Source organism: Scleropages formosus, chromosome 10 (assembly GCF_900964775.1).
Source record: "Scleropages formosus chromosome 10, fSclFor1.1, whole genome shotgun sequence".
NCBI lineage: Eukaryota > Metazoa > Chordata > Actinopteri > Osteoglossiformes > Osteoglossidae > Scleropages > Scleropages formosus.
In genome coordinates this window covers 8,094,095-8,120,247 of record NC_041815.1, presented here as the reverse complement: position 1 = coordinate 8,120,247, position 26,153 = coordinate 8,094,095, and the positions used below count along the sequence as shown (strand labels likewise).

The 26,153-nt window shown below is 43.4% G+C and overlaps 2 protein-coding genes across 2 annotated transcripts; both read right to left on the bottom strand.

The window, feature by feature from the left end:
* Positions 1–1,434: 1,434 nt before the first annotated feature.
* On the bottom strand, positions 1,435–11,012 carry LOC108933451 (cytochrome P450 2C20-like). Its single transcript, XM_029255770.1, has 9 exons — positions 10,726–11,012; positions 9,533–9,695; positions 9,083–9,232; positions 8,663–8,823; positions 8,351–8,527; positions 8,046–8,187; positions 2,899–3,086; positions 2,499–2,640; positions 1,435–1,793 (listed from the first exon to the last, which is right to left on the bottom strand). The coding sequence occupies exons 1-9, from the start codon at positions 10,897–10,899 to the stop codon at positions 1,612–1,614; spliced, it is 1,479 nt and encodes a 492-aa protein (XP_029111603.1). The 5' UTR covers positions 10,900–11,012; the 3' UTR covers positions 1,435–1,611.
* A 5,898-nt stretch (positions 11,013–16,910) lies between these two features.
* LOC114911668 (cytochrome P450 2C20-like) lies at positions 16,911–26,144 on the bottom strand. The gene is made up of 10 exons (XM_029255768.1): positions 26,064–26,144; positions 25,334–25,623; positions 23,942–24,104; positions 23,491–23,640; positions 23,071–23,231; positions 22,759–22,935; positions 22,454–22,595; positions 18,374–18,561; positions 17,974–18,115; positions 16,911–17,269 (listed from the first exon to the last, which is right to left on the bottom strand). Exons 2-10 carry the CDS (start codon positions 25,505–25,507, stop codon positions 17,088–17,090), a joined length of 1,479 nt encoding a protein of 492 aa, XP_029111601.1. The 5' UTR covers positions 25,508–25,623; positions 26,064–26,144; the 3' UTR covers positions 16,911–17,087.
* Between the last annotated feature and the right edge of the window lie 9 nt (positions 26,145–26,153).

The following is a 26,153-nucleotide window of genomic DNA, read 5'->3' as shown; positions in this document are numbered from 1 at the left end:
AATATGAACATTTCCTAGTACAGTTGTCTGGGGGGTGCGGTGGTGCAGCAGGTTTGGCCTGTGCCTGCTCACTGGGGGGTCTGGGGTTTAAGTCCCGCTTGGGGTGCCTTGAGATGGACTGGTGTCCTGTCCTGAGTGTGTCCCCTCCCCCCCAGCCCTTCGCCCTGTGTTGCTGGGTTAGGCTCTGGCTTGCCATGACCCCGCTCGGGACAAGCGGTTTCAGACAATGTGTGTGGGTAGTAAAGTTGTGATTACAGATCCACAGTTTTATTTTCTAAAATTTCTGCTTAGCAGGTATTGCCTGTATTTCTTCTGCCATAAGAGGGTAGCAAAACACTCAGATGTAACAGAAACTTGAATAGTGCTATGGGGAGGGACAAGGGTGCACTGTCTTCGAGCTGGACAGGTGTGAGCTCACTTTTTTTTAATAAAAAATAGCTGTATCTGAGACTTTTACAGAAACTACTCAGAAAAGAGGTTATGCTCATTATTCCACCTTTTTTTTTTTACTGGAAACTGGAAATTACCAGATATTGAAATATACCATGAGACAGATGGTCAGCATTTCATGTGAAACACTACATTCGCCTCATGCAATCCTGCAGTACATTGCAACTCATTCTCCTTTGTTTCGTTCAGCTGTGGTGCCTCATGTAGAAAAACATCGCACCACTGTCTTGTATGAATGAAGCAGAACACTGAATAGTAGGTTGTGGACGTTCATTCAGGTTGCTTCATGCTGAAATAAACTAGTGTGCAGTCCATGTCATAATCTGTCTTGCACTGTGTTTTCAGCTCGAGGAACACCAAGACCTTGCGTTCTATTAGCTTTTGATGAAAATAAAATAAATGGCAGTCTTTTTGTGAATTTTTCATTCATGTCTTTATTTATTTTAACACAGCCTAATCTGTAAATAAAGCAAGGGATTAAGCTGCATGAAATGTTTATGACTCTGACACAATGGTTAGACATTAGTTAAAAACAGACTTCTGATCCCAGTTGTGTTTGTGAAATAAGGTACAATTGTAAATGTATTGTATGGCAGCACAACTGATCAAGACATAGTTGGAACAAGTTGTACTCACCCCATTAAGGGTGGGTACAAATATAGATTCCTCCCTTTGTTTCCATCTTCACAGGTACATTCCTGTAAACTTTTTTTTGTTGTTAAAGGGAAATAAAGTACTGAATCTGATCTTGAACCTCTATGACTAACTCATTCAATTACTGTTAACTGCTTGTCTAAAGGAAAGAAATGGTACATGTCAACATTCCGTCAACATTTTTTGAGACAAAAGTCAGAAACAATACATTTACATTAGCTGATGCTTTTCTCCAAAGCACTTACAATGTTAAAATACTTGCAATTATTTACCCATTTATACAGCTGGGTAAATTGACTGGAGCAATTTAGGGTATGTACCTTGCTCGGGAGTATTAATACCATTTTTTTAATACAAAAAGATGACAGTCATTTTGATATATTTTACTTGCCATAGATACAAGTAGTTGTATATGATTGTTGATCCCTTTGACAACTTGCTTCACTGATGCTTTGGTCTCTGTGTTAGCATGCAATATGATATGTTATCACACACTCCCTGTAGTGGTTAGCGAGGAGTGGCGATGAGCTGGTACTGGCGTGGCAAATTGCCAAAATTACTAAATTCAGGGGTAGGGTCCAGGCTGTCTGGTCCCCCAGGACAAGAGAAGGTGAAGCGCTGCAGTAAAGTGACGAGGAAAAGGAAGAGTTCCATTCTTGCTAGGGACTCCCCAGCACAGACCCGCTTACCTGGGATAAAACACAAAGGAGAACTGAACAAAGAAAAGCACTCCAAATTAGATTAAGCAGCGTCATGTACAGCTGACACAGTTGACAAATGTTGACATGTTACAGAGCAAATTCTTTTTTACTACCATAAAACACATGAGGTCAGGTCAGACCAGTCCTTTCATGAAAACACAGCACAGGCATTGGTTTCAATGAAATCAATTCTATCAGAGAGGATGTTCACTAAAGAATAAAACACTCAATTTGCTGTTTTTACAAATGCTGTCTTTATGTAAGTAGGGTAAGCGCAATCAAGTCAAATTTTACTCATGGTGACCACTGCCATGGTTTTCATGGTAAGAGAGGGTACAGAAATGGTTTATCATTGCCGTCTTTCACCAAACTCTTTGGACTGTGGGAAGAAAACCACACAAACAGGGCAAGAATATACAAACTCCACACAGATTACACAGGATTGAATCCCAGATCCAGAATCACAGTGGGGTAGCAAAGTAAAGCACAAGCATTAACTGCTACCCGCTGTGCCATTTGCTTTGCTTGTACGACTCATGTTTCTCATACAAACACAGTCACAGAGGAAAGCTGGAGAAAATCGTCCAACTGATCGCTATGAGCCAAATTTGAGCCACCAGCCCTTGCCCTCCTCTGAAATATCTATAGCATAGACTGGCATTTGGAATATGTAAAGTTGAGGACATGACCTACCTCCAGAGAAGGCCATGAAAGCAGAGTTCTTCTTGAAGTTTCCATTGTGATCCAAGAAGTGTCCTGGCTTAAAAGTCAAAGGAGACTCCCACTGCATTTCATCCCTCAACACAGAGTGCAAAAATGGAATGATAACTGTTCCCTGTTGGACAAAAAAAAGAAAAAACAGCTTCAGGTGACGTTTGCTGAAATATACTGTCATGAGAAATTATTTTAATATGGAATGCTGCTGGACTAACTTAGTATTTACATTTTTAATGCTTTTAAGGTGGTTCAGGTGAAGAAAAATTTCAAGGGTACTCCAGAAGAATCACTTTCATGACACAAAAGAGTTTGCTTGCCAGTGAGTATATGGATTACAATAAAATGGAGGAACAAAACAGATTAATGCATCTGGTACCTTGGGAATGGTGTAGCCCCTGAAAGAAATGTCATGAGTAGCATAATGAGGAACGCTGAATGGGGTCAAATCCAAGTAACGCTGCACCTCATGGATCACAGCATCTGTAAAATGGAGGGACTTTCTATCCTCCATTGTTGGTTGACGATCTTTTCCAATTACTGTGTCAATCTCAAGATGGACCTTCTCTGTAAATTTAGGACAAAAAAAAAAAAAAAAAAATTAGCAATGCCATTTAAAAGCATATCAAGGCTGAAAAACAGTGTTGACAGCAGGGCTTGAAATCATAATGCACAGACTGGGTTAACTGAAGACTGGAGATGCGTTCATTGTTAAACTGAAACCTCACTTGAAAAACCACTTAGTCATAATATGAGAAATCCTATTGCAAGTGTGTATGTTAATGGAATGACTCAGATCATTTTATAAAATTTTAAAAAGAATATAGTACGGTTTTCAGATCATATAGTATTAAAAGAATGCTCAATTAATTTAAATGAATTGACATCTGTCTGAAAAATAAATTTATCCATATTTTCACCACAGTAGGTATGCTTTAATCAAAATTTAAGTAAGTCCTCAAGTTTTTACCAGGTTTAACATGATCTGAATCATGCTCTTCCTTAATTTGGTTATGGGTAATTACAAGGAAAGGTCAAGGTTTTATGGATTTTGAACAGAGTTTACTTAGGAAGATGAGTTAATTTTTCAAACATTAAATTCGCACAAACATTAGCTGAAAACATAATGCAGCCCTGAATCTCAGTATGAAATTATATTACATTTATTCATTTTGCAGACGCTTTTGTCCAAAGCGGCATACATCTCAGTAAAAGTACAATTTATGCATTACACTAAGAGAAAGAGACATAGATGCAGACATGTGACCCAATTAAACCTAGTTTGTTATCTACCATTTGCTGCACTGAGGTTCATCGTTCAAGTAGGTGCATAAAACACAGGATGAACAAATCCTGATACCCTCGTACCAAATTTTGTTTTTTTTTTTTTTAATAATACTGTAAGATACACAAGCAGGCAAAAACCATGCCGGAGTAGTGGCTGTGTAAAGGCTTTATTTGGTGATGCTCATGAAGTTACGGTGCATGGACATTTACACCGTGCATGAGCTGGAGAGATCTTAGGCGGAATGGGTCTGGAAAAGGTGAGTTTTCAGACCCTTCTTGAATGTAGACAGAGTTTCCGCAGTTATGAGTGAGAAGGGAAGGTCGTTCCACCGCAACGGAGGCAGAACCGAGAACCTCCGTGCTTTACCTTTCATGTGCGGGACCACTCAGCAAGCAGAAATAGACGAGCGAAGGGGTCTAGCTGGGGTGTAGCGGTTGATCAAGACCTGTAAATAGCTGGGAGCAGTTCTATTGATGCATTTGTAGACAATAACCAGGGTCTTGAATTTGATTTGGGCAGCTATAGGAAGCCAGTGTAGAGAAATTAGTAGAGGAGATACATGAGAACGCTTCGACAAGTCAAACACAACTCATGCAGTAGCATTCTGTATCAGCTGCAGAGGTCTTACGGCAGTAGCAGAAAGGCCACACAAGGGAGAGTTGCGCTAGTCCAGACGGGAAGTCACCATGGCCTGGACAAGTAGTTGAGCAGAGCCAATCGCGAGGTCGGGACGGATCCTACGAATATTATGCAAGATGTATCTGCAGGACTGGGTTGTGGCTTCGATGTGCTGAGAGAAAGATAGACTCGCGTCAATCGTTACTCCCAGACTCTAAGCCAAGGAGGTGTCCGACAGGCAGGCAGGCAGACAGCAATGCGCACGGAGATGTCTGATGCCCCAGGTGTGTCAAGAGAGAGACTGGTGTGTAATTTTCAAACAGACTGAGATCCAGGGAGGGTTTTTTTTAACAGAGGTGAAATTAGAACAGTTTTGAAGACAGCTTGGAAATAGCCAGAGGAGAGTGAGGAGTTGATGATCTTAGAGATGAAGGTGGAGAGTTGCGGGGAAATGTTCTGTAGGAGTGATGATGGGCTCGGGTCAAGCGAACAGGTGGTGGCTGTGCGCAGTATCGTGAGGTCAGAGATTTCTGATTCGGAGAGCAGCTTGAATTCGGAAAGGATAGCTTCGCAGGGAGGTCTGGCATGAACCGGGCAGAGTGATGCTGAGAACTTGTCAGTGGTGTCAGTGTCTCGGAAAAACAAAGCAAAGTTGTCAGCAATGAGAGAAGAGGGAGGAGGAGGTGGCGGGGGACACAGAAGGAATGAGAAGGTCACAAAGAGTCTGTGTGGTTTTCTTAGATTCAGGCTGTATTTTGTTGTGGAAGAAGGAGGTTTTAGCTGAAGAGACAGCAGATTGAAAAGCAGCTAAGAGTGACTGGTAGGCAATCAGGTCTGATGGAGTTTTGGATTTGCGCCATCTTCGCCCTGCAGCCCGCAGTTTGGTCCTGTTAGCATGTAACGTATCAGGCAGCCATGGGGTAGCAATGGGGCGTGCTGGTTCTAGAAGACAGAGGACAGAGAGAATGAAGGGAGGAGGATAGGGCAGAAAGGAAAGTGTTAGTGGCATCATCTTTAGACATATTTGAGAACTGCGCAGCAGAAGGGAGAGCGGCCAGAGTAGCAGAGGCAAAGCTGGAAGGTGAGAGAGATTTTAAGTTGCGGCGAAACGTGACGAAGGGAGCAGAAAGAGGTGAAGAGTTAGTGGTGAGGCAGGGTTGAAAAGAAATGAAGAAGTGGTCAGAGACATGCAGCGGAGTGACAGAGAGGGCAGGACAGCCACAGTTGCGGGAAAATACAAGGTCAAGACAGTTGCCCGCTTTGTGAGTAGCAGGGGACTGGGACAGGGAGAGATCAAAGGACTGTAGGAGCAATAGAAGGTCGCTTGCATGGATGTCATCAACATGCAGGTTGAAGTCACCCAGGAGAATCAACGGAGTGTTGTCCCCTAGCACAGAGCTCGACAAGATGTCGAGGTCATCCAAGAAGCAGCCGAGAGAGCCAGAAGAGCGATAAATAACAACCACATCAAGAGTGACTGGGGCAGTGGTAGAGACAGCATGCCATTCAAATGAGAAGAGATCATGCAAGTGAAGAGGAAGAATAGAGTATTCCCACCAGGGAGAGATGAGCAGGCCTGTGCCTCCACCTCTGCTGGAGGAACGAGGGCTGTGAGAGAAGGGCTCGTTAGTGGAGAGTGCTGCAGGTGTGGCTGAGTTGTCTTGGGTGATCCAGGTTTCAGTTAGGGCCAGGAGGTCCAGTGAGAGATGGGAGGCGTAGGTTGGTATGAAGTCAGCCTTTCTCACAGCGGACTGGCAGTTCCAGAGTCCCATGGAGAAAGTAAAGCAAGATGGAAGGTTTGACAAGTGAGGATAGACCAGGTTACTGTAGCAGCAAGAGCGCCCAGGTCTTCGGCAGTGGCGAAGTCGCATGGCTCGCTTACCATAAAAGACTTTGATGGTCGACATGTTGGGCGCATGATCCCTTGCGGGCAACTGTAGCGGTGGCCTTCCTTGGTGGAAGGACTCCCACAGGTAGACTCCCTTGTCTTTGCACCCTGAGTCTTCGCACCAATAGTGGCTATGGATCACCAGCCACTATTTAAACCGGGCTACCGCCAATCGGCAGAGATTCCTAATCGAAACCGAAGCTACTCTAAGAATGGCGACCAACACAAACAACCAAACAGGCGCGATTAATCGAACCACCGAGTCACGCCCACTCCCTGCTACGGGACATAGAAATGATCCGGAGAACGTTCGCCCAACAAACGAAATCGAAATTAAATTACAATTGCTATTATAATGTGTTAAGAATTGTATCAAAAACCATAGGCTTCCGCAGTTAGAGTAAACTGACTGGAGGTTTTGTCCTTCTGGATTACACCGCGTATGGGACATTGGTTCCGACGTTTCGCTTCTCTTGCTGGAAGCATCGTCAGGGTGTCACCACATCTTGTGGAGGTTAAATGTGAAATGGCGTGTTTTTTTACAGCACATGAACTCAAGACACACCAACATCCAGGTCACGACGAAGAAAGAGGAGAACGGCAACCTCCCCTTCCTAGACGTTCTGGTGACGAGAAGGAGTAATGGCAGCCTCAGCCGCAAGGTTTATTGTAAACCGACCCATACAAACCGGTACCTCCACGCAGCCTCCCACCACCACCCAGCTCAGAAGAACGCAGTCGTGAACACCTTGATCGCAAGAGGCACCCGATTGAGTGATGAAGGTTGCCGGAAGGAAGCACTCTCAGCGAACGGTTACGAGTGCAATCAGATCATAAACATCATTCGCCGGCACGAAAACCAAAAAACTTCAGATAATACGAAACATACAACGACCGAACCAGCCAGAATTGCTTACCTCCCATACGTGAAAGGCACCACCGACGAAATAGGTAAATTACTCACAAAGCACGGCATGAAAACCACTTTCACCACCGGTTCCACTACAAAAAGACTACTCGGCACAGTTGAAGATAACCTGCCATTGAAGACCAGCAGCGTGTACTGAATACCCTGCAGCTGTGGAAAAGCATACATCGGGCAGACAGGTCGACTTATCTCTATACGTCTCCAAGAACACATAAGAGCCACGAGGAACAATAACATCGACTCAGCAGTGGCCGAACATTCACTGCAGACCAGGCACGAGATCCGCTTTGAGGAGACTACAGTGCTCGCACCTGCTCCCGGGTACAGGAGCCGCATAGTGAGGGAGGCAATCGAGATAGAAAAGCACCCCGACAATTTCAGTCGGGAAGAGGGCTTCAAACTTTCAAGTGCCTGGACACCACTCATCTCACGTCTTCGCGCAGGTCCGACAACAACCCGACCGCCTCTCATTAAAACTTGGCTCAGCGAGCCGCCCTGTAATATGAAGGAAACAGCGCAAAGGGAAAACACAGTGGGGGCACCACCTATTAGGACCACTCGCTATGACCCCCGACCCCATTCCCGTTCATAAATACACCCACCCTTGTCAAACATGCCATCTCACATTTAACCTCCACAAGATGTGGTCACATCCTGACGATGCTTCCAGCAAGAGAAGCGAAACGTCGGAACCAATGTCCCATATGCGGTTTAATCTGTTAAGAATTGTGTTATCAAACTGGGGTCAAAGTTTATGCTGTGACTTCTATGACAATTCTCATCCTGAATTAAGAGACGCATTACCTTGTATTTCTGGGTATTTGATGAGCATCATCAAGGCATATCTGAGGGTTGTGCTGGTAGTCTCAGTTCCAGCCGTGAAAAGGTTGAAGACAGTTGCTACCATGTTGTCATAATGGAATTCAGTAGATGGATTATCCTTCTCCTGAAAAGTGAAATACAGTTAGGACCATTACTGCAGACAGCACCATGATGATGGATAGGATGTAGTAACACAACCCATTTTCTCTTTCACTCAAGTGTGGTACAATACACAAGGCTCTTTGTTACACCAAAAGATGAACATCACAAAGTCTAACTCTCTATACCTGCTTGAGTTTAATAAGGAAGCAGTCAATGAAGTCTTGGGGTGAATGAGGGCTCAGGGTCTCTTCATGTTGGTGGATTTTCTCGATGATGAAAGCCTTAAGCTCATCTACTCCAGCAAAAATTTTATGGTGGTACCCAGGCAGGTGGTCCATCAGTCTAGGAAAGGTATTGTACAGCTGTGGTTGGAAGGTAACACATTGGAAATGTTACTGAAAAGTGTAATGCAGCACCACATAAATATAATTTATGCATAGCAGACAAACAGATGAAAAGACAGGTTGGAAAGATTTTTTATCTTCTTTAATTCGTACCGAACCCAAGGGACTGCTGCCAAAACGTAGTGTTGCATTGAGAATGTGGAGAAGGCGCAGGAATCTGTTGTCCTGGTAGTCAAATCGTTGGCCAAAGACAAGGGAGCAGATCACATTGGACACAGCTCGACCCAAGATGTAGGTGGGGTCACAAGGAGATGCTGGTGGTTGTGTTGGAGTGAGAGGAGAACACATATTGTAACATTGGAACTCACCACGAAAAACTAAACCCTGATCTGCACAAAGCAATCTACTTCACTAATGTAATGTTTTCAACTTTTCTTCAGTTAAACAATGTAACTACCAGTTTGTTTTAACTCTGGTTTACTCCTTCACATTTGTACCTCCTTCTAGACACACAGAACATCAATCCACCTCCTCCTAGAAACGCAGAGAGCCAACCCCTCACATCATACTCACAGTCTGTATTGGAGAAGCCGTCAATCAAGTATTTGCTCTCCTCCAGAATCCACTCCTCCATGGTCTTGCGTCCCATACCGAAGTCTCTGAGTGTGCTCAATGTGAATCGTCTCAGCTGCCGCCAGCGTTCTCCATTACTGGCAATTAAACCTATTGGAGTCAAGAAACAGAAGGAATGTACTGTAAGATGAAAACAATAAGGCTTACAGTTTAATCTAGCAATTCCATCACTATTATTCATCACCATTATTAATAATCACCATTTTGCCGATCCAAGGCAACTTGCAATATTAAGTTTGTGCACTAAGCTACTAACAATGATTTGTCCATCTATAGAGTAGCATAATTTTTACTGGAGGAATTCAGGGTAAGCATCCTGTTCAAGGGTTTTACAGCAGGAATGAGGAGTATACATTAAAGTTTAAATATGTAAATGTGAACACTTCTTACCATAGCCTCTCAGAACTTTATTTGCGGCTGGAGCTGGAGCTCGGTCAGCGAAATCATCCGATTGGTCACACAACGCCTCCTTCACTGTTTTATAACCCACCAAAATCACAGCTCGTTGAGGTCCAATGTACACAGTGACCACTGGGCCATATATCTTACTGAACTGAAAAGAAAGGGTTATACACAGAGGCAGACCAGCATGAACAACAACACAGAAAGAACAATGACTTTTACACAGAAGAACACGCAGAATCAGTTGATCGACTAACACTCCACTTCAAACACATTTATGGAACCGCTCGTCCCATATGGGATCGCGGGGAACCGGAGCCTACCCGGCAACACAGAGCGTAAGGCCAGAGGGGGAGGGGACACACCCAGAACGGGACACCAGTCCGTCCCAAAGCACCCCAAGCAGGACTCGAACCCCAGATCCACTGAAAAGGAGAATGCAGTCCAACCCACTGCGCCACTGCACCCCCTTAATACTCCACTAACTCAAGATATTGGTTACATACATTTATATTTACAGAACCTTTATTCATTTAGCAAATACTTTCCTCCGAAGTGACCTACAACCCGAAGGAAACAACAGTGCACTTCACAGCAGACTGAGGTTTAGATGCGGACATGCGATTGTTGAAGCACAGCCCAGATTCTATCCAATGCCAACATTTTTTCCTGGCACATGTTACACATGCTGCTGCCTACAGATCTGATAGGAAATACAAAGCTGATCATGACAGATGATGTGATGCAAGTGTATACAGCAGTTAGGAGATCAGGTAAGAAGTGGGTCTGAAAGATAGGTTCTTAGTCCCTCCTTGAATGTACAAAATATGAAAGCATACAATAAACTTTCACTGAAACACACAGCGCAAGTTGCGCAATATCGAATAAGTAAGCGAATCGTTCTTGAAAACTGAGGACAACAATGTAAAACTTGATAAAAGAAACTGTTAATCATAATGTGTGGGATATGCACCACTGTCCACAAATAATACTTTTTGTTCTTTTGTTGGTACTAAGGAAACAGGTTAATGACACTGGGAGCATTTGGGTAATTTATAGTTAAACAATAGACCAGATGGAACCCCAGAGTGCGACAGGAGCTTGGAGTACTCAAGATCTTCCAGAAATGAAACCTGCATTAACCTGAATTAACTACTCAGAGGCCACTCTGCATGTCTCACCTTAACGAAGCTCTTGATAGGAGCTCTCTTTTCCATCTGCAACAAGTTCCCCAGAAGGGGTAAAGGTTTTGGACCTGGGGGCAGACGAACATTTCTTCTCCCTCCTCTCCAGCTGAAATAGAGCAGCAGAACCGAAACAAGTCCTGCTAGGACCAGTGTGCTGGAGATCTCCATTGCACCTCTCTACACCAGCATGGACAGACAGACGTCTTGCTTACTGCCTCTCTGTCTCTTCCAAAAGCCCTTCTCTCTTCAGCCCTCTGTCTTCTCCACTGTTTATGTGTCTCTGCCTGCAGAGAAGGGAGGAGATTTCAGGGGTGAGTCACGTGACTCCTCATATGTAACTTGTGCTGTGTAAACACGGCAATTACTGCAGTAACACCAAAGTTTCTCAAATTCACAATAACTCCTAATTGTTCACCGTATGAAAATCACATTTTTCCCTTTCTTCACATGTGAAATATTGCAGCTTTTTGCCTTTGTTTTAACGTATTGTTGTATGTGCTGTTTTCATCTCGTGACGTGATAACATAAAAACAAAAAATAATTATGCCAATTTTTCTTAGAGAATTTCCTTCTCAAGAGGAGTTATTTTAAAAGTATGCTTTTTCCGTTACCCTCGTTAAGAATGTCGAAATGTTGACCTTTTAAATTTTTCTTCACATTTTTGAAATGAAAGTTGTGCATGTTTTACTAAATCATGTTACTAAATCGCAACCCAGTTGTCGTCCTTACCTTTTTTTTGTAATTTTGATTTTGCACTTCCCGTCTTATGTAAATCTTGGTTTCCCTCCAAAAATAGCTGTCATGTAGACCGGAACTTATTGCTCCGCACTTTGGACTTGTGGACTTGTCACGTTGAGGAAAATCAGTTCGTGCGTCTTTCCGGAGTCGCTGATCAAGGAATTACTTTGGGCCGCGCAATGATCGCTCGCAGCAAACTACTGCGGGAGGTATTTCTTCGCGTAGTTGTGCTGTACGAGGTGTAAACACGGGGGTGTTTGTGGGGTTTATTGGAGCTTTCCCGATAGCTTGAATAACAACCGCTATTAATGGTACCCGTTGGTGTTTTTATGTTAAAATCTTAAAAGGAAATAAAAAGTCCTTTCCATAGAGTTTTTACTTCAGTGTGAAAACAACCTTTCGTTTCGGGAAGCAAATTTTTCCATAGTGCAAAGTGTCCTCACCTACACTGGCCCAGATTCTGGACATCTGACAATCCTTCTGTATATACTATACTGTCAGCACTTTATATATGCGTTACTGTACTTTAATTGTCAAATATACTTTTGCTTTAGTTAAAATGCAAGATATTGACTATTGGTCGCAGATTTAAAAATAACAATAGGTTTTTTTCAATTCACTTATGTTTTGAATTTGTGTTATTTATTTTTGTATGTATGTAACCCATATATATGAGGTTCCCTATGATGAGAACAGCTACAGTTGTGTTTTATGGGAGGACAGTAAAAATACCCAGCTGTGTATATGGGTAAATAATTGTAAGTAGGTTAGGACTGTAAGTTGCTTTAGAGGAAAGTGCCAGGTGAATCAGTTTCACATGATACTGGAACATTAGAGATGTTTTCACACATACTGATCAGATGCATTTCTATTCATTTATTGATGCATCTTTACCTTAATTTTAATATCTTGAAAACTGAGCATTCTCTGCTCATACTTTGATAAAGACAGTGTCAAAGGCATTTGGTAAAACTAGGCTTTTTTGTACTAATATTGTGTCAAAAGGCTGTTTATTAGTGTTCATGTCCCCCAGTCCCCTTCAATGGGCTTATTTCTAATGGAGAAACAAAGGTACACCCAAGAATCGCTAAAACGTCAAACTAAAGACTTTACAAGCAAAATCATTCTCACACTGCCGCACTTGGTCATATTAGTGATAATAATTATTGCACAGTACGTACTTGCATTTACATTGCGTCTATTCATTTGGCAGAGCCTTTTCTCTGAGTGACAGACCTCCATTACTCTCTCGACATCACCACAAAGTCCTACTATGAGATCTTCTTGATTACTATGGTTGTTTACCTGTACTCTTTTTTTTTTCCTCTCAACTCTGTGCTGGGTGACCTGTGGCCTCTTGTACATATATTGCCACCTTCACTAGGGGAGAGTTGAATTGCATAGCCAACCTACCAAAAAAGGAATCTTGCACAACTCATGTCTGTCTACATAATTCCTACTATCTAACTGATTCCATTCTGTAAGCCATTATAAACTTCCATTATTAAACATTTTACGCTCAATTTCTTGTACAATAAAACTTGCTTTCCTTCAAGAATAATTGAATAGCTGCCCCTTTAACATCTCCGGGACAGAAAGTACACAAAGATGAAAAAGATTAAGGGTACTGCTATTATGTACATAACTACAGTAACACACACGCATACTTTCAGAACCGCTTGTCCCAGATGGGGCCACGGAGAACCGGAGCCTAACCCAGCAACGCAGGGCGTAAGGCCAAAGGGGGGGGAGACACACCCAGGACGGGACGCCAGTCCGTCGCAAGGCACCCCAAGCGGGAGTCGAACCCCAAACCCACTGGAAAGTAGGACTCGGTCCAACCCACCGCACCACCGCACTCCCCAAAATAAAGACATTACAAGCAAAATCAATCTCACACTGCCACACTTGGTCATATTAGTGACAATAATTATTGCACAGTACGTACTTGCATTTACATTGCGTCTATTCATTTGGCAGAGCCTTTTCTCTGAGTGACAGACCTCCATTACTCTCTCGACATCACCACAAAGTCCTACTATGAGATCTTCTTGATTACTATGGTTGTTTACCTGTACTGTTTTTTTTTTCCTCTCAACTCTGTGCTGGGTGACCTGTGGCCTCTTGTAGATATAGTGCCACCTTCACTAGGAGAGAGTTGAATTGCATAGCCAACCTACCAAAAAAGGAATCTTGCACAACTCATGTCTGCCGACATAATTCCTACTATCTGATTCCATTCCGTAAGTCATCACACACACACACACACACTATCTGAACCAGTTGTCCCATACATGGTCAGAGGGAACTGGAGCCTAACCAAGCAACACAGGCCAGAAGGCTGGTGGGGGAGGGGCCACACCCAGGACGGGACGCCACTCCGTCGCAAGGCATCCCAGGCGGGATTTGAACCCCAGACTCATGGGAGAACAGGACCCGGTTCAACCCACTGCACGACTGCACCACCATGCCCCCCGCCCCTTAACCCATTATAAACTTCCATTTGTAAACATTTTACGCTCTATTTCTTGTACAATAAAACTTGCTTTCCTTTAAGAATAATTGAATAGTTTCCCCTTTAACATCTCCGAGACAGAAAGCACACAAAGATGAAAAAGATTAAGGGTACTGCTATTATGTACATAACTACAGTAACATATTTTACTTATTTCTCTGAGAAATTACAATATATTTTTATTTTTCGTTGTTTTGTTGAAGCACAATCAAACTAGTGCGATATACCTTGTGGAGTGTATGGTGAACATGTTATGTGTGAGTTTTGGCTTTATGTACTCTAAGTCCTCCTTTCCTGTAGAACTCCACTGTACCTGCTTTCTCAGGGAGTGGCAATGAACTGATACTGTACTGGTACTTACCCAAAGCCCAAAGGGTGAAGCACCAAAGGCACCAGGAACAGGAAGAGCTCCATCCTCACCAAGGACTGCCCAACACAGACCTGCTTATGTGACACAAAAAATCTGCCACATGTAATTGAGTCCTGGACCCAGAAATGTACTGTAGCATTCTTTATCCAGAGTTAACACATTTGTTGTAAATGACTTTGTTGAATTTAGACCTATTACTCAGTACTGGAAACTGGATCTTTGTTCCTTCACAACTGTTTGAGAGATGAAACAGCACCTTGTACAGTCTCTAAATAGAGTGCAACTTTAAGTTTACACACACACACACACACACACACACCATCTGAAACTGCCTGTGCTGAGCGGGGTCGCAGCAAGCCGGAGCCTAACTCAGCAGCACAGGGCACAAGATTGGATTGGAGGAGGAGGGGTCACACCCAGGGCAGGATACCAGTCTGTTGCAAGGCACCCCAAGCAGAACTCGAACCCCAGACCCACCAGACAGCAGGACCCGGCCAAGCCTACAGCACCACCGCACCCCCACACAGTAAAGCATTGGACAGAAAACAAGTTTTATTGTATTGATTTTTATAGTTTGATATCTTAGCTCTAGAATGTTGTAAATATCTTTTGCATATTTCCTAGCAACATGTCAAAATGATTTTCTCTGGTATAATTTAATGTTTCAAATAAATTTAAATAATGAGAAACAAAAATTGGTTTAAAGCCACTGCAGTACGTTATAGTTTTAGCAGTTATTTTTGTCTTTTTTTTTGTCTTAAGTCAGTCCAGGACATTCCTTGAATATAAAATTGACTGCACGAGTTACTGCTTGTCCGGGTCAAATCTGTACGACCACACTCGACTCTTTTGAAACGGCGACAACACGTTTAATCTGGTCAGATTAGAGAGCTCCCACATCTGGACTTCATGGCACTCAGCTGCTGATATGTCTGGATAAAAAAATGATCAATATTCAGTGTGAACAGAGGAGCATTGACACCCCTAGGCAAAAATAAGAATTTACCTGTGCTTCCTCTATACATGTTTACCTGCTAAGGGAACGGCTGGTAGCGGAGAGGTTAGTGCTGCTGCCTTTAGATCCAACTGTCGGAGGTTGGATCCCTGTCTCTGCCTGAAGTACCCTTGAGTAACATACTTACTCTACATTGCTCCAGTAAAATAACCCAGCTATATCAATGACCCATTAACTGTAACCAGAACATTGTAATTAGCGTTGGAGAAAAGTGTCAGCTAAATGAATAAATGCAAATGACCTGAGTCAGTACACTGAAATACTTTCAGAATTGCAAAAAAAAAATGTAAATGTAATGAGTAAATGTAAGTTGTGAATATGAACATTTCCTAGTACAGTTGTCTGGGGGGTGCGGTGGTGCAGCAGGTTTGGCCTGTGCCTGCTCACTGGGGGGTCTGGGGTTTAAGTCCCGCTTGGGGTGCCTTGAGATGGACTGGTGTCCTGTCCTGGGTGTGTCCCCTCCCCCCCAGCCCTTCGCCCTGTGTTGCTGGGTTAGGCTCTGGCTTGCCATGACCCCGCTCAGGACAAGCGGTTTCAGACAATGTGTGTGGGTAGTAAAGTTGTGATTACAGATCCACAGTTTTATTTTCTAAAATTTCTGCTTAGCAGGTATTGCCTGTGTTTCTTCTGCCATAAGAGGGTAGCAAAATACTCAGATGTAACAGAAACTTGAATAGTGCTACGGGGGAGGGACAAGGGTGCACTGTTTTCGAGCTGGACAGGTGTGAGCTCACTTTTTATTAAAAAAATAAAAAATAGCTGTATCTGAGACTTTTACAGAAACTACTCAGAAAAGAGGTTATGCTCATTATTCCACCTTTTTTTCATTGGAAACTGGAAAGTACCAGACACTGAAAAATACCATGAGACAGATGGTCAGCATTTCATGTGAAACACTACATTCTCCTCATGCAATCCTGCAGTACATTGCAACTCATTCTCCTTTATTTCATGCTCCTGTGGTGCCTCATGTACAAAAACAACGCACCAGTGTCTTGTATGAATGAAGCAGAACACTGAATAGTTAGGTTGTGGACGTTCATTCAGGTTGCTTCATGCTGAAATAAACTAGTGTGCAGTTCATGTCATAACCTGTCTTGCACTGTGTTTTCAGCTCAAGGAACACCAAGACCTTGCGTTCTATTAGCTTTTGATGAAAATAAAATAAATGGCAGTCTTTTTGTGAATTTTTCATTCATATCTTTATTTATTTTAACACAGATTAACCTGTAAATAAAGCAAGGGATTAAGCTGCATGAAATGTTCATGACTCCTGGAAAGGGAAATAAATTAATCAATCTGATCTTGAACCTCAATGACTAACTCATTCAATTACTGCTAACTGCTTGTCTAAAGGAAAGAAATGGTACATGTCAACATTCCGTCAACATTTTTTGAGACAAAAGTCAGAAACAATACATTTACATTAGCTGATGCTTTTCTCCAAAGCACGTACAATGTTAAAATACTTGCAATTATTTACCCATTTATACAGCTGGGTAATTTGACTGGAGCAATTTAGGGTATGTACCTTGCTCGAGGGTATTAATACCATTTTTTTAATACAAAAAGTTGACAGTCATTTTGATATATTTTTCTTGCCATAGATACAAGTAGTTGTATATGATTGTTGATCCCTTTGACAACTTGCTTCACTGATGCTTTGGTCTCTGTGTTAGCATGCAATATGATATGTTATCACACACTCCCTGTAGTGGTTAGCGAGGAGTGGCGATGAGCTGGTACTGGCGTGGCACACTGCCAAAATTACTAAATTCAGGGGTAGGGTCCAGGCTGTCTGGTCCCCCAGGACAAGAGAAGGTGAAGCGCTGCAGTAAAGTGACGAGGAAAAGGAAGAGTTCCATTCTTGCTAGGGACTCCCCAGCACAGACCCGCTTACCTGGGATAAAACACAAAGGAGAACTGAACAAAGAAAAGCACTCCAAATTAGATTAAGCAGCGTCATGTACAGCTGACACAGTTGACAAATGTTGACATGTTACAGAGCAAATTCTTTTTACTACCATAAAACACATGAGGTCAGGTCAGACCAGTCCTTTCATGAAAACACAGCACAGGCATTGGTTTCAATGAAATCAATTCTATCAGAGAGGATGTTCACTAAAGAATAAAACACTCAATTTGCTGTTTTTACAAATGCTGTCTTTATGTAAGTAGGGTAAGCGCAATCAAGTCAAATTTTACTCATGGTGACCACTGCCATGGTTTTCATGGTAAGAGAGGGTACAGAAATGGTTTATCATTGCCGTCTTTCACCAAACTCTTTGGACTGTGGGAAGAAAACCACACAAACAGGGCAAGAATATACAAACTCCACACAGATTACACAGGATTGAATCCCAGATCCAGAATCACAGTGGGGTAGCAAAGTAAAGCACAAGCATTAACTGCTACCCGCTGTGCCATTTGCTTTGCTTGTACGACTCATGTTTCTCATACAAACACAGTCACAGAGGAAAGCTGGAGAAAATCGTCCAACTGATCGCTATGAGCCAAATTTGAGCCACCAGCCCTTGCCCTCCTCTGAAATATCTATAGCATAGACTGGCATTTGGAATATGTAAAGTTGAGGACATGACCTACCTCCAGAGAAGGCCATGAAAGCAGAGTTCTTCTTGAAGTTTCCATTGTGATCCAAGAAGTGTCCTGGCTTAAAAGTCAAAGGAGACTCCCACTGCATTTCATCCCTCAACACAGAGTGCAAAAATGGAATGATAACTGTTCCCTGTTGGACAAAAAAAAGAAAAAACAGCTTCAGGTGACGTTTGCTGAAATATACTGTCATGAGAAATTATTTTAATATGGAATGCTGCTGGACTAACTTAGTATTTACATTTTTAATGCTTTTAAGGTGGTTCAGGTGAAGAAAAATTTCAAGGGTACTCCAGAAGAATCACTTTCATGACACAAAAGAGTTTGCTTGCCAGTGAGTATATGGATTACAATAAAATGGAGGAACAAAACAGATTAATGCATCTGGTACCTTGGGAATGGTGTAGCCCCTGAAAGAAATGTCATGAGTAGCATAATGAGGAACGCTGAAAGGGATCAAATCCAAGTAACGCTGCACCTCATGGATCACAGCATCTGTAAAATGGAGGGACTTTCTATCCTCCATTGTTGGTTGACGATCTTTTCCAATTACTGTGTCAATCTCAAGATGGACCTTCTCTGTAAATTTAGGACAAAAAAAAAAAAAAAAAAAATTAGCAATGCCATTTAAAAGCATATCAAGGCTGAAAAACAGTGTTGACAGCAGGGCTTGAAATCATAATGCACAGACTGGGTTAACTGAAGACTGGAGATGCGTTCATTGTTAAACTGAAACCTCACTTGAAAAACCACTTAGTCATAATATTAGAAATACTATTGCAAGTGTGTATGTTAATGGAATGACTCAGATCACACACACACACACACACACATTTTCAGAACCGCTTGTCCCATACAGGGTCACCGGGAGCCGGAGCCTACCCGGTAACACAGGGCGTAAGGCCGGAAAGGAAGGGGACACACCCAGGGCGGGACACCAGTCCGCCACAAGGCACCCCAAGCGGGACTTGAACCCCAGACCCACAGGAGAGCAGGACCCGGTCCAACCCACTGCGCCACCGTGCCCCCGCGCCCCCATTGACTCAGATCATTTTATAAAATTTTAAAAAGAATACAGTACGGTCTTAAGATCATATAGTATTACAAGAATGATCAGTTAATTTAAATGAATTGACATCTGTCTGAAAAATAAAATTATCCATATTTTCACCACAGTAGGTATGCTTTAATCAAAATTTAAGTAAGTCCTCAAGTTTTTACCAGGTTTAACATGATCTGAATCATGCTCTTCCTTAATTTGGTTATGGGTAATTACAAGGAAAGGTCAAGGTTTTATGGATTTTGAACAGAGTTCGCTTAGGAAGATGAGTTAATTTTTCAAAAATGAAATTTGCGCAAACATTAGCTGAAAACATAATGCAGCCCTGAATCTCAGTATGAAATTATATTACATTTATTCATTTTGCAGATGCTTTTGTCCAAAGCGGCATACATCTCAGCAAAAGTACAATTTATGCATTACACTAAGAGAAAGAGACATAGACGCAGACATGTGACCCAAGTAAACCTAGTTTGTTATCTACCATTTGCTGCACCGAGGTTCATCGTTCAAGTAGGTGCATAAAACACAGGATGAACAAATCCTGATACCCTCGTACCAAATTTTGTTTTTTTTTTTTTTAATAATACTGTAAGATACACAAGCAGGCAAAAACCATGCCGGAGTAGTGGCTGTGTAAAGGCTTTATTTGGTGATGCTCATGAAGTTACGGTGCATGGACATTTACACCGTGCATGAGCTGGAGAGATCTTAGGCGGAATGGGTCTGGAAAAGGTGAGTTTTCAGACCCTTCTTGAATGTAGACAGAGTTTCCGCAGTTATGAGTGAGAAGGGAAGGTCGTTCCACCGCAACGGAGGCAGAACCGAGAACCTCCGTGCTTTACCTTTCATGTGCGGGACCACTCACCAAGAAGAAATAGATGAGCAAAGGGGTCTAGCTGGGGTGTAGCGGTTGATCAAGACCTGTAAATAGCTGGGAGCAGTTCTACTGATGCATTTGTAGACAATAACCAGGGTCTTGAATTTGATTTGGGCAGCAATAGGAAGCCAGTGCAGAGAAATTAGTAGAGGAGATACATGGGAACGCTTTGACAAGTCAAACACAACTCATGCAGTAGCATTCTGTATCAGCTGCAGAGGTCTTACGGCAGTAGCAGAAAGGCCACACAAGGGAGGGTTGCGCTAGTCCAGACAGGAAGTCACCATGGCCTGGACAAGTAGTTGAGCAGAGTCAACCGCGAGGTCGGGACGGATCCTACGAATATTATGCAAGATGTATCTGCAGGACTGGGTTGTGGCTTCAATGTGCTGAGACAAAGATAGACTCGCGTCAATCGTTACTCCCAGACTCTTAGCCAAGGAGGTGTCCGACAGGCAGGCAGGCAGGCAGCAATGCGTACGGAGATGTCTGATGCCCCAGGTGGAAAGGAGAGGAAGAGCTGAGTATCATCAGCATAGCAGTGGTATTTGAATCCATGGGAGGCTATGACCGGGCCAAGGGAGGAGGTGTAGATCGAGAAAAGAAGAGGACCCAATACCGACCCCTGCGGGACACCAGTTAAGAGAGGCAGAGGAGAAGAATGAGAGCTCCGCCAGACCACTTCATAGGATGTGTCAGGACTCAAACCATCTTTGTGCCACACCTTTGATCCCAAGCTGGTTAAGAGAGAAGAGTAGAATCCAGTGGTTGACTGTGTCAAATGCCGCAGACAGATCGAGGAGGATGAGGACCGAGGAGAGGGAAGCGGCTCTAGTGGCTTGGAAAGCATCAGACACCACCAGAAGGGCCGTCTCAGTGGAGTGACCAACTTGGAAACCAGACTGATAACCATCAAGGAGATGGTGCTGGGAGATGAAACCAGACAGTTGATCACAGGCCTCCCGCTCTAGGGTTTTAGACAGGAAGGAGAGGAGAGAGAGAGACTGGTGTGCAATTTTCAAACAGACTGAGATCCAGGGAGGGTTTTTTTAACAGAGGTGAAATTAGAGCAGTTTTGAAGATAGCTTGGAAATAGCCAGAGGAGAGTGAGGAGTTGATGATCTTAGAGATGAAGGTGGAGAGTTGCGGGGAAATGTTCTGTAGGAGTGATGATGGGCTCGGGTCAAGCGAACAGGTGGTGGCTCTGCGCAGTATCGTGAGGTCAGAGATTTCTGATTCGGAGAGCAGCTTGAATTCGGAAAGGATAGCTTCGCAGGGAGGTCTGGCATGAACCGGGCAGGGTGATGCTGAGAACTTGTCAGTGGTTGCTTTGACTTTGTCTCGGAAAAACAAAGTAAAGTCGTCAGCAATGAGAGAAGAGGGAGGAGGAGGTGGCGGGGGACACAGAAGGGATGAGAAGGTCGCAAAGAGTCTGTGTGATTTTTTTTAGATTCAGGCTGTATTTTGTTGTGGAAGAAGGAGGTTTTAGCTGAAGAGACAGCAGCCTCCCACCACCACCCAGCTCAGAAGAACGCAGTCGTGAACACCTTCATCGCAAGAGGCACCCAATTGAGTGATGAAGGTTCCCGGAAGGAAGCACTCTCAGCGAACGGTTACGAGTGCAATCAGATCATAAACATCATTCGCCGGCACGAAAACCAAAAAACTTCAGATAATACGAAACATACAACGACCGAACCAGCCAGAATTACCTACCTCTCATACATAAAAGGCACCACCGACAAAATAAGTAAACTACTCACGAAGCACGGCATGAAAACCACTTTCACCACCGGTTCCACTACAAAAAGACTACTCGGCACAGTTGAAGATAACCTGCCACTGAAGACCAGCAGCGTGTACTGAATACCCTGCAGCTGTGGAAAAACATACATCGGGCAGACAGGTCGACTTATCTCTATACGTCTCCAAGAACACATAAGAGCCACGAGGAACAATAACATCGACTCAGCAGTGGCCGAACATTCACTGCAGACCAGGCACGAGATCCGCTTTGAGGAGACTACAGTGCTCGCACCTGCTCCCGGGTACAGGAGCCGCATAGTGAGGGAGGCAATCGAGATAGAGAAGCACCCCGACAATTTCAGTCGGGAAGAGGGCTTCAAACTTTCAAGTGCCTGGACACCACTCATCTCACGTCTTCGCGCCGGTTCGATAACAACCCGACCGCCTCTCATTAAAACTCGGCTCAGCGAGCCGCCCTGTAATATGAAGGAAACTGCGCAAAGGGAAAACACAGTGGGGGCACCACTTATTAGGACCACTCGCTATGACCCCCGACCCCATTCCCGTCCATAAATACACCCACCCTCGTCAAACATGCCATCTCACATTTAACCTCCACAAGATGTGGTCACATCCTGACGATGCTTCCAGCAAGAGAAGCGAAATGTCGGAACCAATCTCTCATATGCGGTTTAATCTGTTAAGAATTGTGTTAACAAATTGGGGTCAAAGTTTATGTTGTGACTTCTATGACAATTCTCATGCTGAATTCAGAGAAGCATTACCTTGTATTTCTGGGTATTTGATGAGCATCATCAAGGCGTATCTGAGGGTTGTGCTGGTAGTCTCAGTTCCAGCCGTGAAAAGGTTGAAGACAGTTGCTACCATGTTGTCATAATGGAATTCAGTAGATGGATTATCCTTCTCCTGAAAAGTGAAATACAGTTAGGACCATTACTGCAGACAGCACCATGATGATGGATAGGATGTAGTAACACAACCCATTTTCTCTTTGACTCAAGTGTGGTACCATACACAAGGCTCTTTGTTACACCAAAAGATGAACATCACAAAGTCTAATTCTCTATACCTGCTTGAGTTTAACAAGGAAGCAGTCAATGAAGTCTCGGGGTGAATGAGGGCTCAGGGTCTCTTCATGTTGGTGGATTTTCTCGATGATGAAAGCCTTAAGCTCATCTACTTCAGCAAAAATTTTATGGTGATGCCCAGGCAGGTGGTCCATCAGTCTGGGAAAGGTATTGTACAGCTGTGGTTGGAAGGTAAGACATTGGAAATGTTACTGAAAAGTGTAATGCAGCACCACATAAATATAATTTATGCATAGCAGACAAACAGATGAAAAGACAGGTTGGAAAGATGTTTTATCTTCTGTAATTCATACCGAACCCAACGGACTGCTGCCAAAACGTAGTGCTGCATTGAGAATTTGGAGAAGGCGCAGGAATCTGTTGTCCTGGTACTCAAATCGTTGGCCAAAGACGAGGGAGCAGATCACATTGGACACAGCTCGACCCAAGATGTAGGTGGGGTCACAAGGAGATGCTGGTGGTTGTGTTGGAGTGAGAGGAGAACACATATTGCAACACTGGAACTCATCATGAAAAACTAAACCCTGAACTGCACAACACAATCTACTTCTCTAATGTAATGTTTTCAACTTTTCTTCAATTAAACAATGTAACTACCAGTTTGTTCTAACTCTGGTTTGCTCCTTCATATTTGTACCTCCTTCTAGACACACAGAACATCAATCCACCTCCTCCTAGAAACGCAGAGAGCCAACCCCTCACATCATACTCACAGTCTGTATTGGAGAAGCTGTCAATCAAGTATTTGCTCTCCTCCAGAATCCACTCCTCCATGGTCTTGCGTCCCATACCGAAGTCTCTGAGTGTGCTCAATGTGAATCGTCTCAGCTGCCGCCAGCGTTCTCCATTACTGGCAATTAAACCTATTGGAGTCAAGAAACAGAAGGAATGTACTGTAAGATGAAAACAAAAAGGCTTACAGTTTAATCTAGCAATTCCATCACTATTATTCATCACCATTATTAATAATCATCATTTTGCCGATCCAAGGCAACTTGCAATGTTAAGTTTGTGCACTAAGCTACTTACAATGACTTGTCCATCTATAGAGTAGCATAATTTTTACTGGAGGAATTCAGGGTAAGTATCCTGTTCAAGGGTTTTACAGCAGGAATGAGGAGTATACATAAAAAGTTTAAATATGTAAATGTGAACACTTCTTACCATAGCCTCTCACAATTTTTTGCGCGACTGGAGCTGGAGCTCGGTCAGCGAAATCATCCGATTGGTCACACAAGGCCTCCTTCACCGTTTTATAACCCACCAAAATCACAGCTCGTTGAGGTCCAATGTACACAGTGACCACTGGGCCATATATCTTACTGAACTGAAAAGAAAGGGGTTATACAAAGGTGTAGACCAATATGAACACACACACACACACATTTTCAGAACTGCTTGTCCCATACAGGGTCGCGGGGGAACCGGAGCATACCTGGAAGCACTCCAAGCAGGACTCGAACCCCAGACCCACCGGAGAGCAGGAATGTGGTTCAACCCACTGCGCCACCGCACCCCCCCGCAGTATGAACAACAACAACAACAACAACAACACAGAAAGAACAATGACTTTTACAGAGCAGAACACACACAATCAGCTGATCGACGAACACTCCACCCCACACACACACACACACACACACACACACATTTTCGGAACCGCTTGTCCTATATGGGGTCGCGGGAAACCGGAGCCTACCCAGCAACACAGGGCGTAAGGCCAGAGGGGGAGAGAACACACCCAGGAGGGGACACCAGTCCGTCGCAAGGCACCCCAAGCGGGACTCAAACCCCAGACCCACGGGAGAGCAGAACCCAGTCCAACCCCCTCTGCCACCACGCCCCCTAATACTCCACTAACTCAGGATATTGGTTACATGCATTTATATTTACAGAACATTTATTCATTTAGCAAATACTTTCCTCCGAAGTGACCTACAACCCGAAGGAAACAACAGTGCACTTCACAGCAGACTGAGGTTTAGATGCGGACATGCGATTGTTGAAGCACAGCCCAGATTCTATCCAATGCCAACATTTTTTCTTGGCACATGCTACACATGCTGCTGCCTACAGATCTGATAGGAAATACAAAGTTGATCATGACAGATGATGTGATGCAAGTGTATACAGCAGTTAGGAGATCAGGTAAGAAGTGGGTCTGAAAGATAGATTCTTAGTCCCTCCTTGAATGTACAAAATATGAAAGCATACAATAAACTTGCACTGAAACACACAGCGCAAGTTGCGCAATATCGAATAAGTAAGCGAATCGTTCTTGAAAACTGAGGACAACAATGTAAAAATTGATAAAAGAAACTGTTAATCATAATATGTGGGATATGCGCCACTGTCCACAAATAATACTTTTTGTTCTTTTGTTGGTACTAAGGAAACAGGTTAATGACACTGGGAGCATTTGGGTAATTTATAGTTAAACAATAGACCAGATGGAACCCCAGAGTGCGACAGGAGCTTGGAGTACTCAAGATCTTCCAGAAATGAAACCTGCATTAACCTGAATTAACTACTCAGAGGCCACTCTGCATGTCTCACCTTAACAAAGCTCTTGATAGGAGCTCTCTTTTCCATCTGCAACAAGTTCCCCAGAAGGGGTAAAGGTTTTGGACCTGGGGGCAGACGAACATTTCTTCTCCCCCCTCTCCAGCTGAAATAGAGCAGCAGAACCGAAACAAGTCCTGCTAGGACCAGTGTGCTGGAGATCTCCATTGCACCTCTCTACACCAGCATGGACGGACAGACGTCTTGCTTACTGCCTCTCTGTCTCTTCCAAAAGCCCTTCTCTCTTCAGCCCTCTGTCTTCTCCACTGTTTATGTGTCTCTGCCTGCAGAGAAGGGAGGAGATTTCAGGGGTGAGTCACGTGACTCCTCATATGTAACTCGTGCTGTGTAAGCACAATTTCTGCAGTAACACCAAAGTTTCTCAAATTCACAATAACTCATAACTGTTCACCGTATAAAAATCACATTTTTCCCCTTTCTTCACATGTGAAATATTGCAGCTTTTTGCCTTTGTTTTAACGTATTGTTGTACGTGCTGTTTTCATCTCGTGACGTGATAATATAAACAAAAAATAATTACGCCAATTTTTCTTAGAGAATTTCCTTCTCAAGAGGAGTTATTTTAAAAGTATGCTTTTTCCGTTACCCTCGTTATGAATGTCGAAATGTTGACCTTTTAATTTTTCTTCACATTTTTGAAATGAAAGTTGTGCATGTTTTACTAAATCATGTTACTAAATCGCAACCCAGTTGTCGTCCTTACCTTTTTTTGTAATTTTGATTTTGCACTTCCCGTCTTATGTAAATCTTGGTTTCCCTCCAAAAATAGCTGTCATGTAGACCGGAACTTATT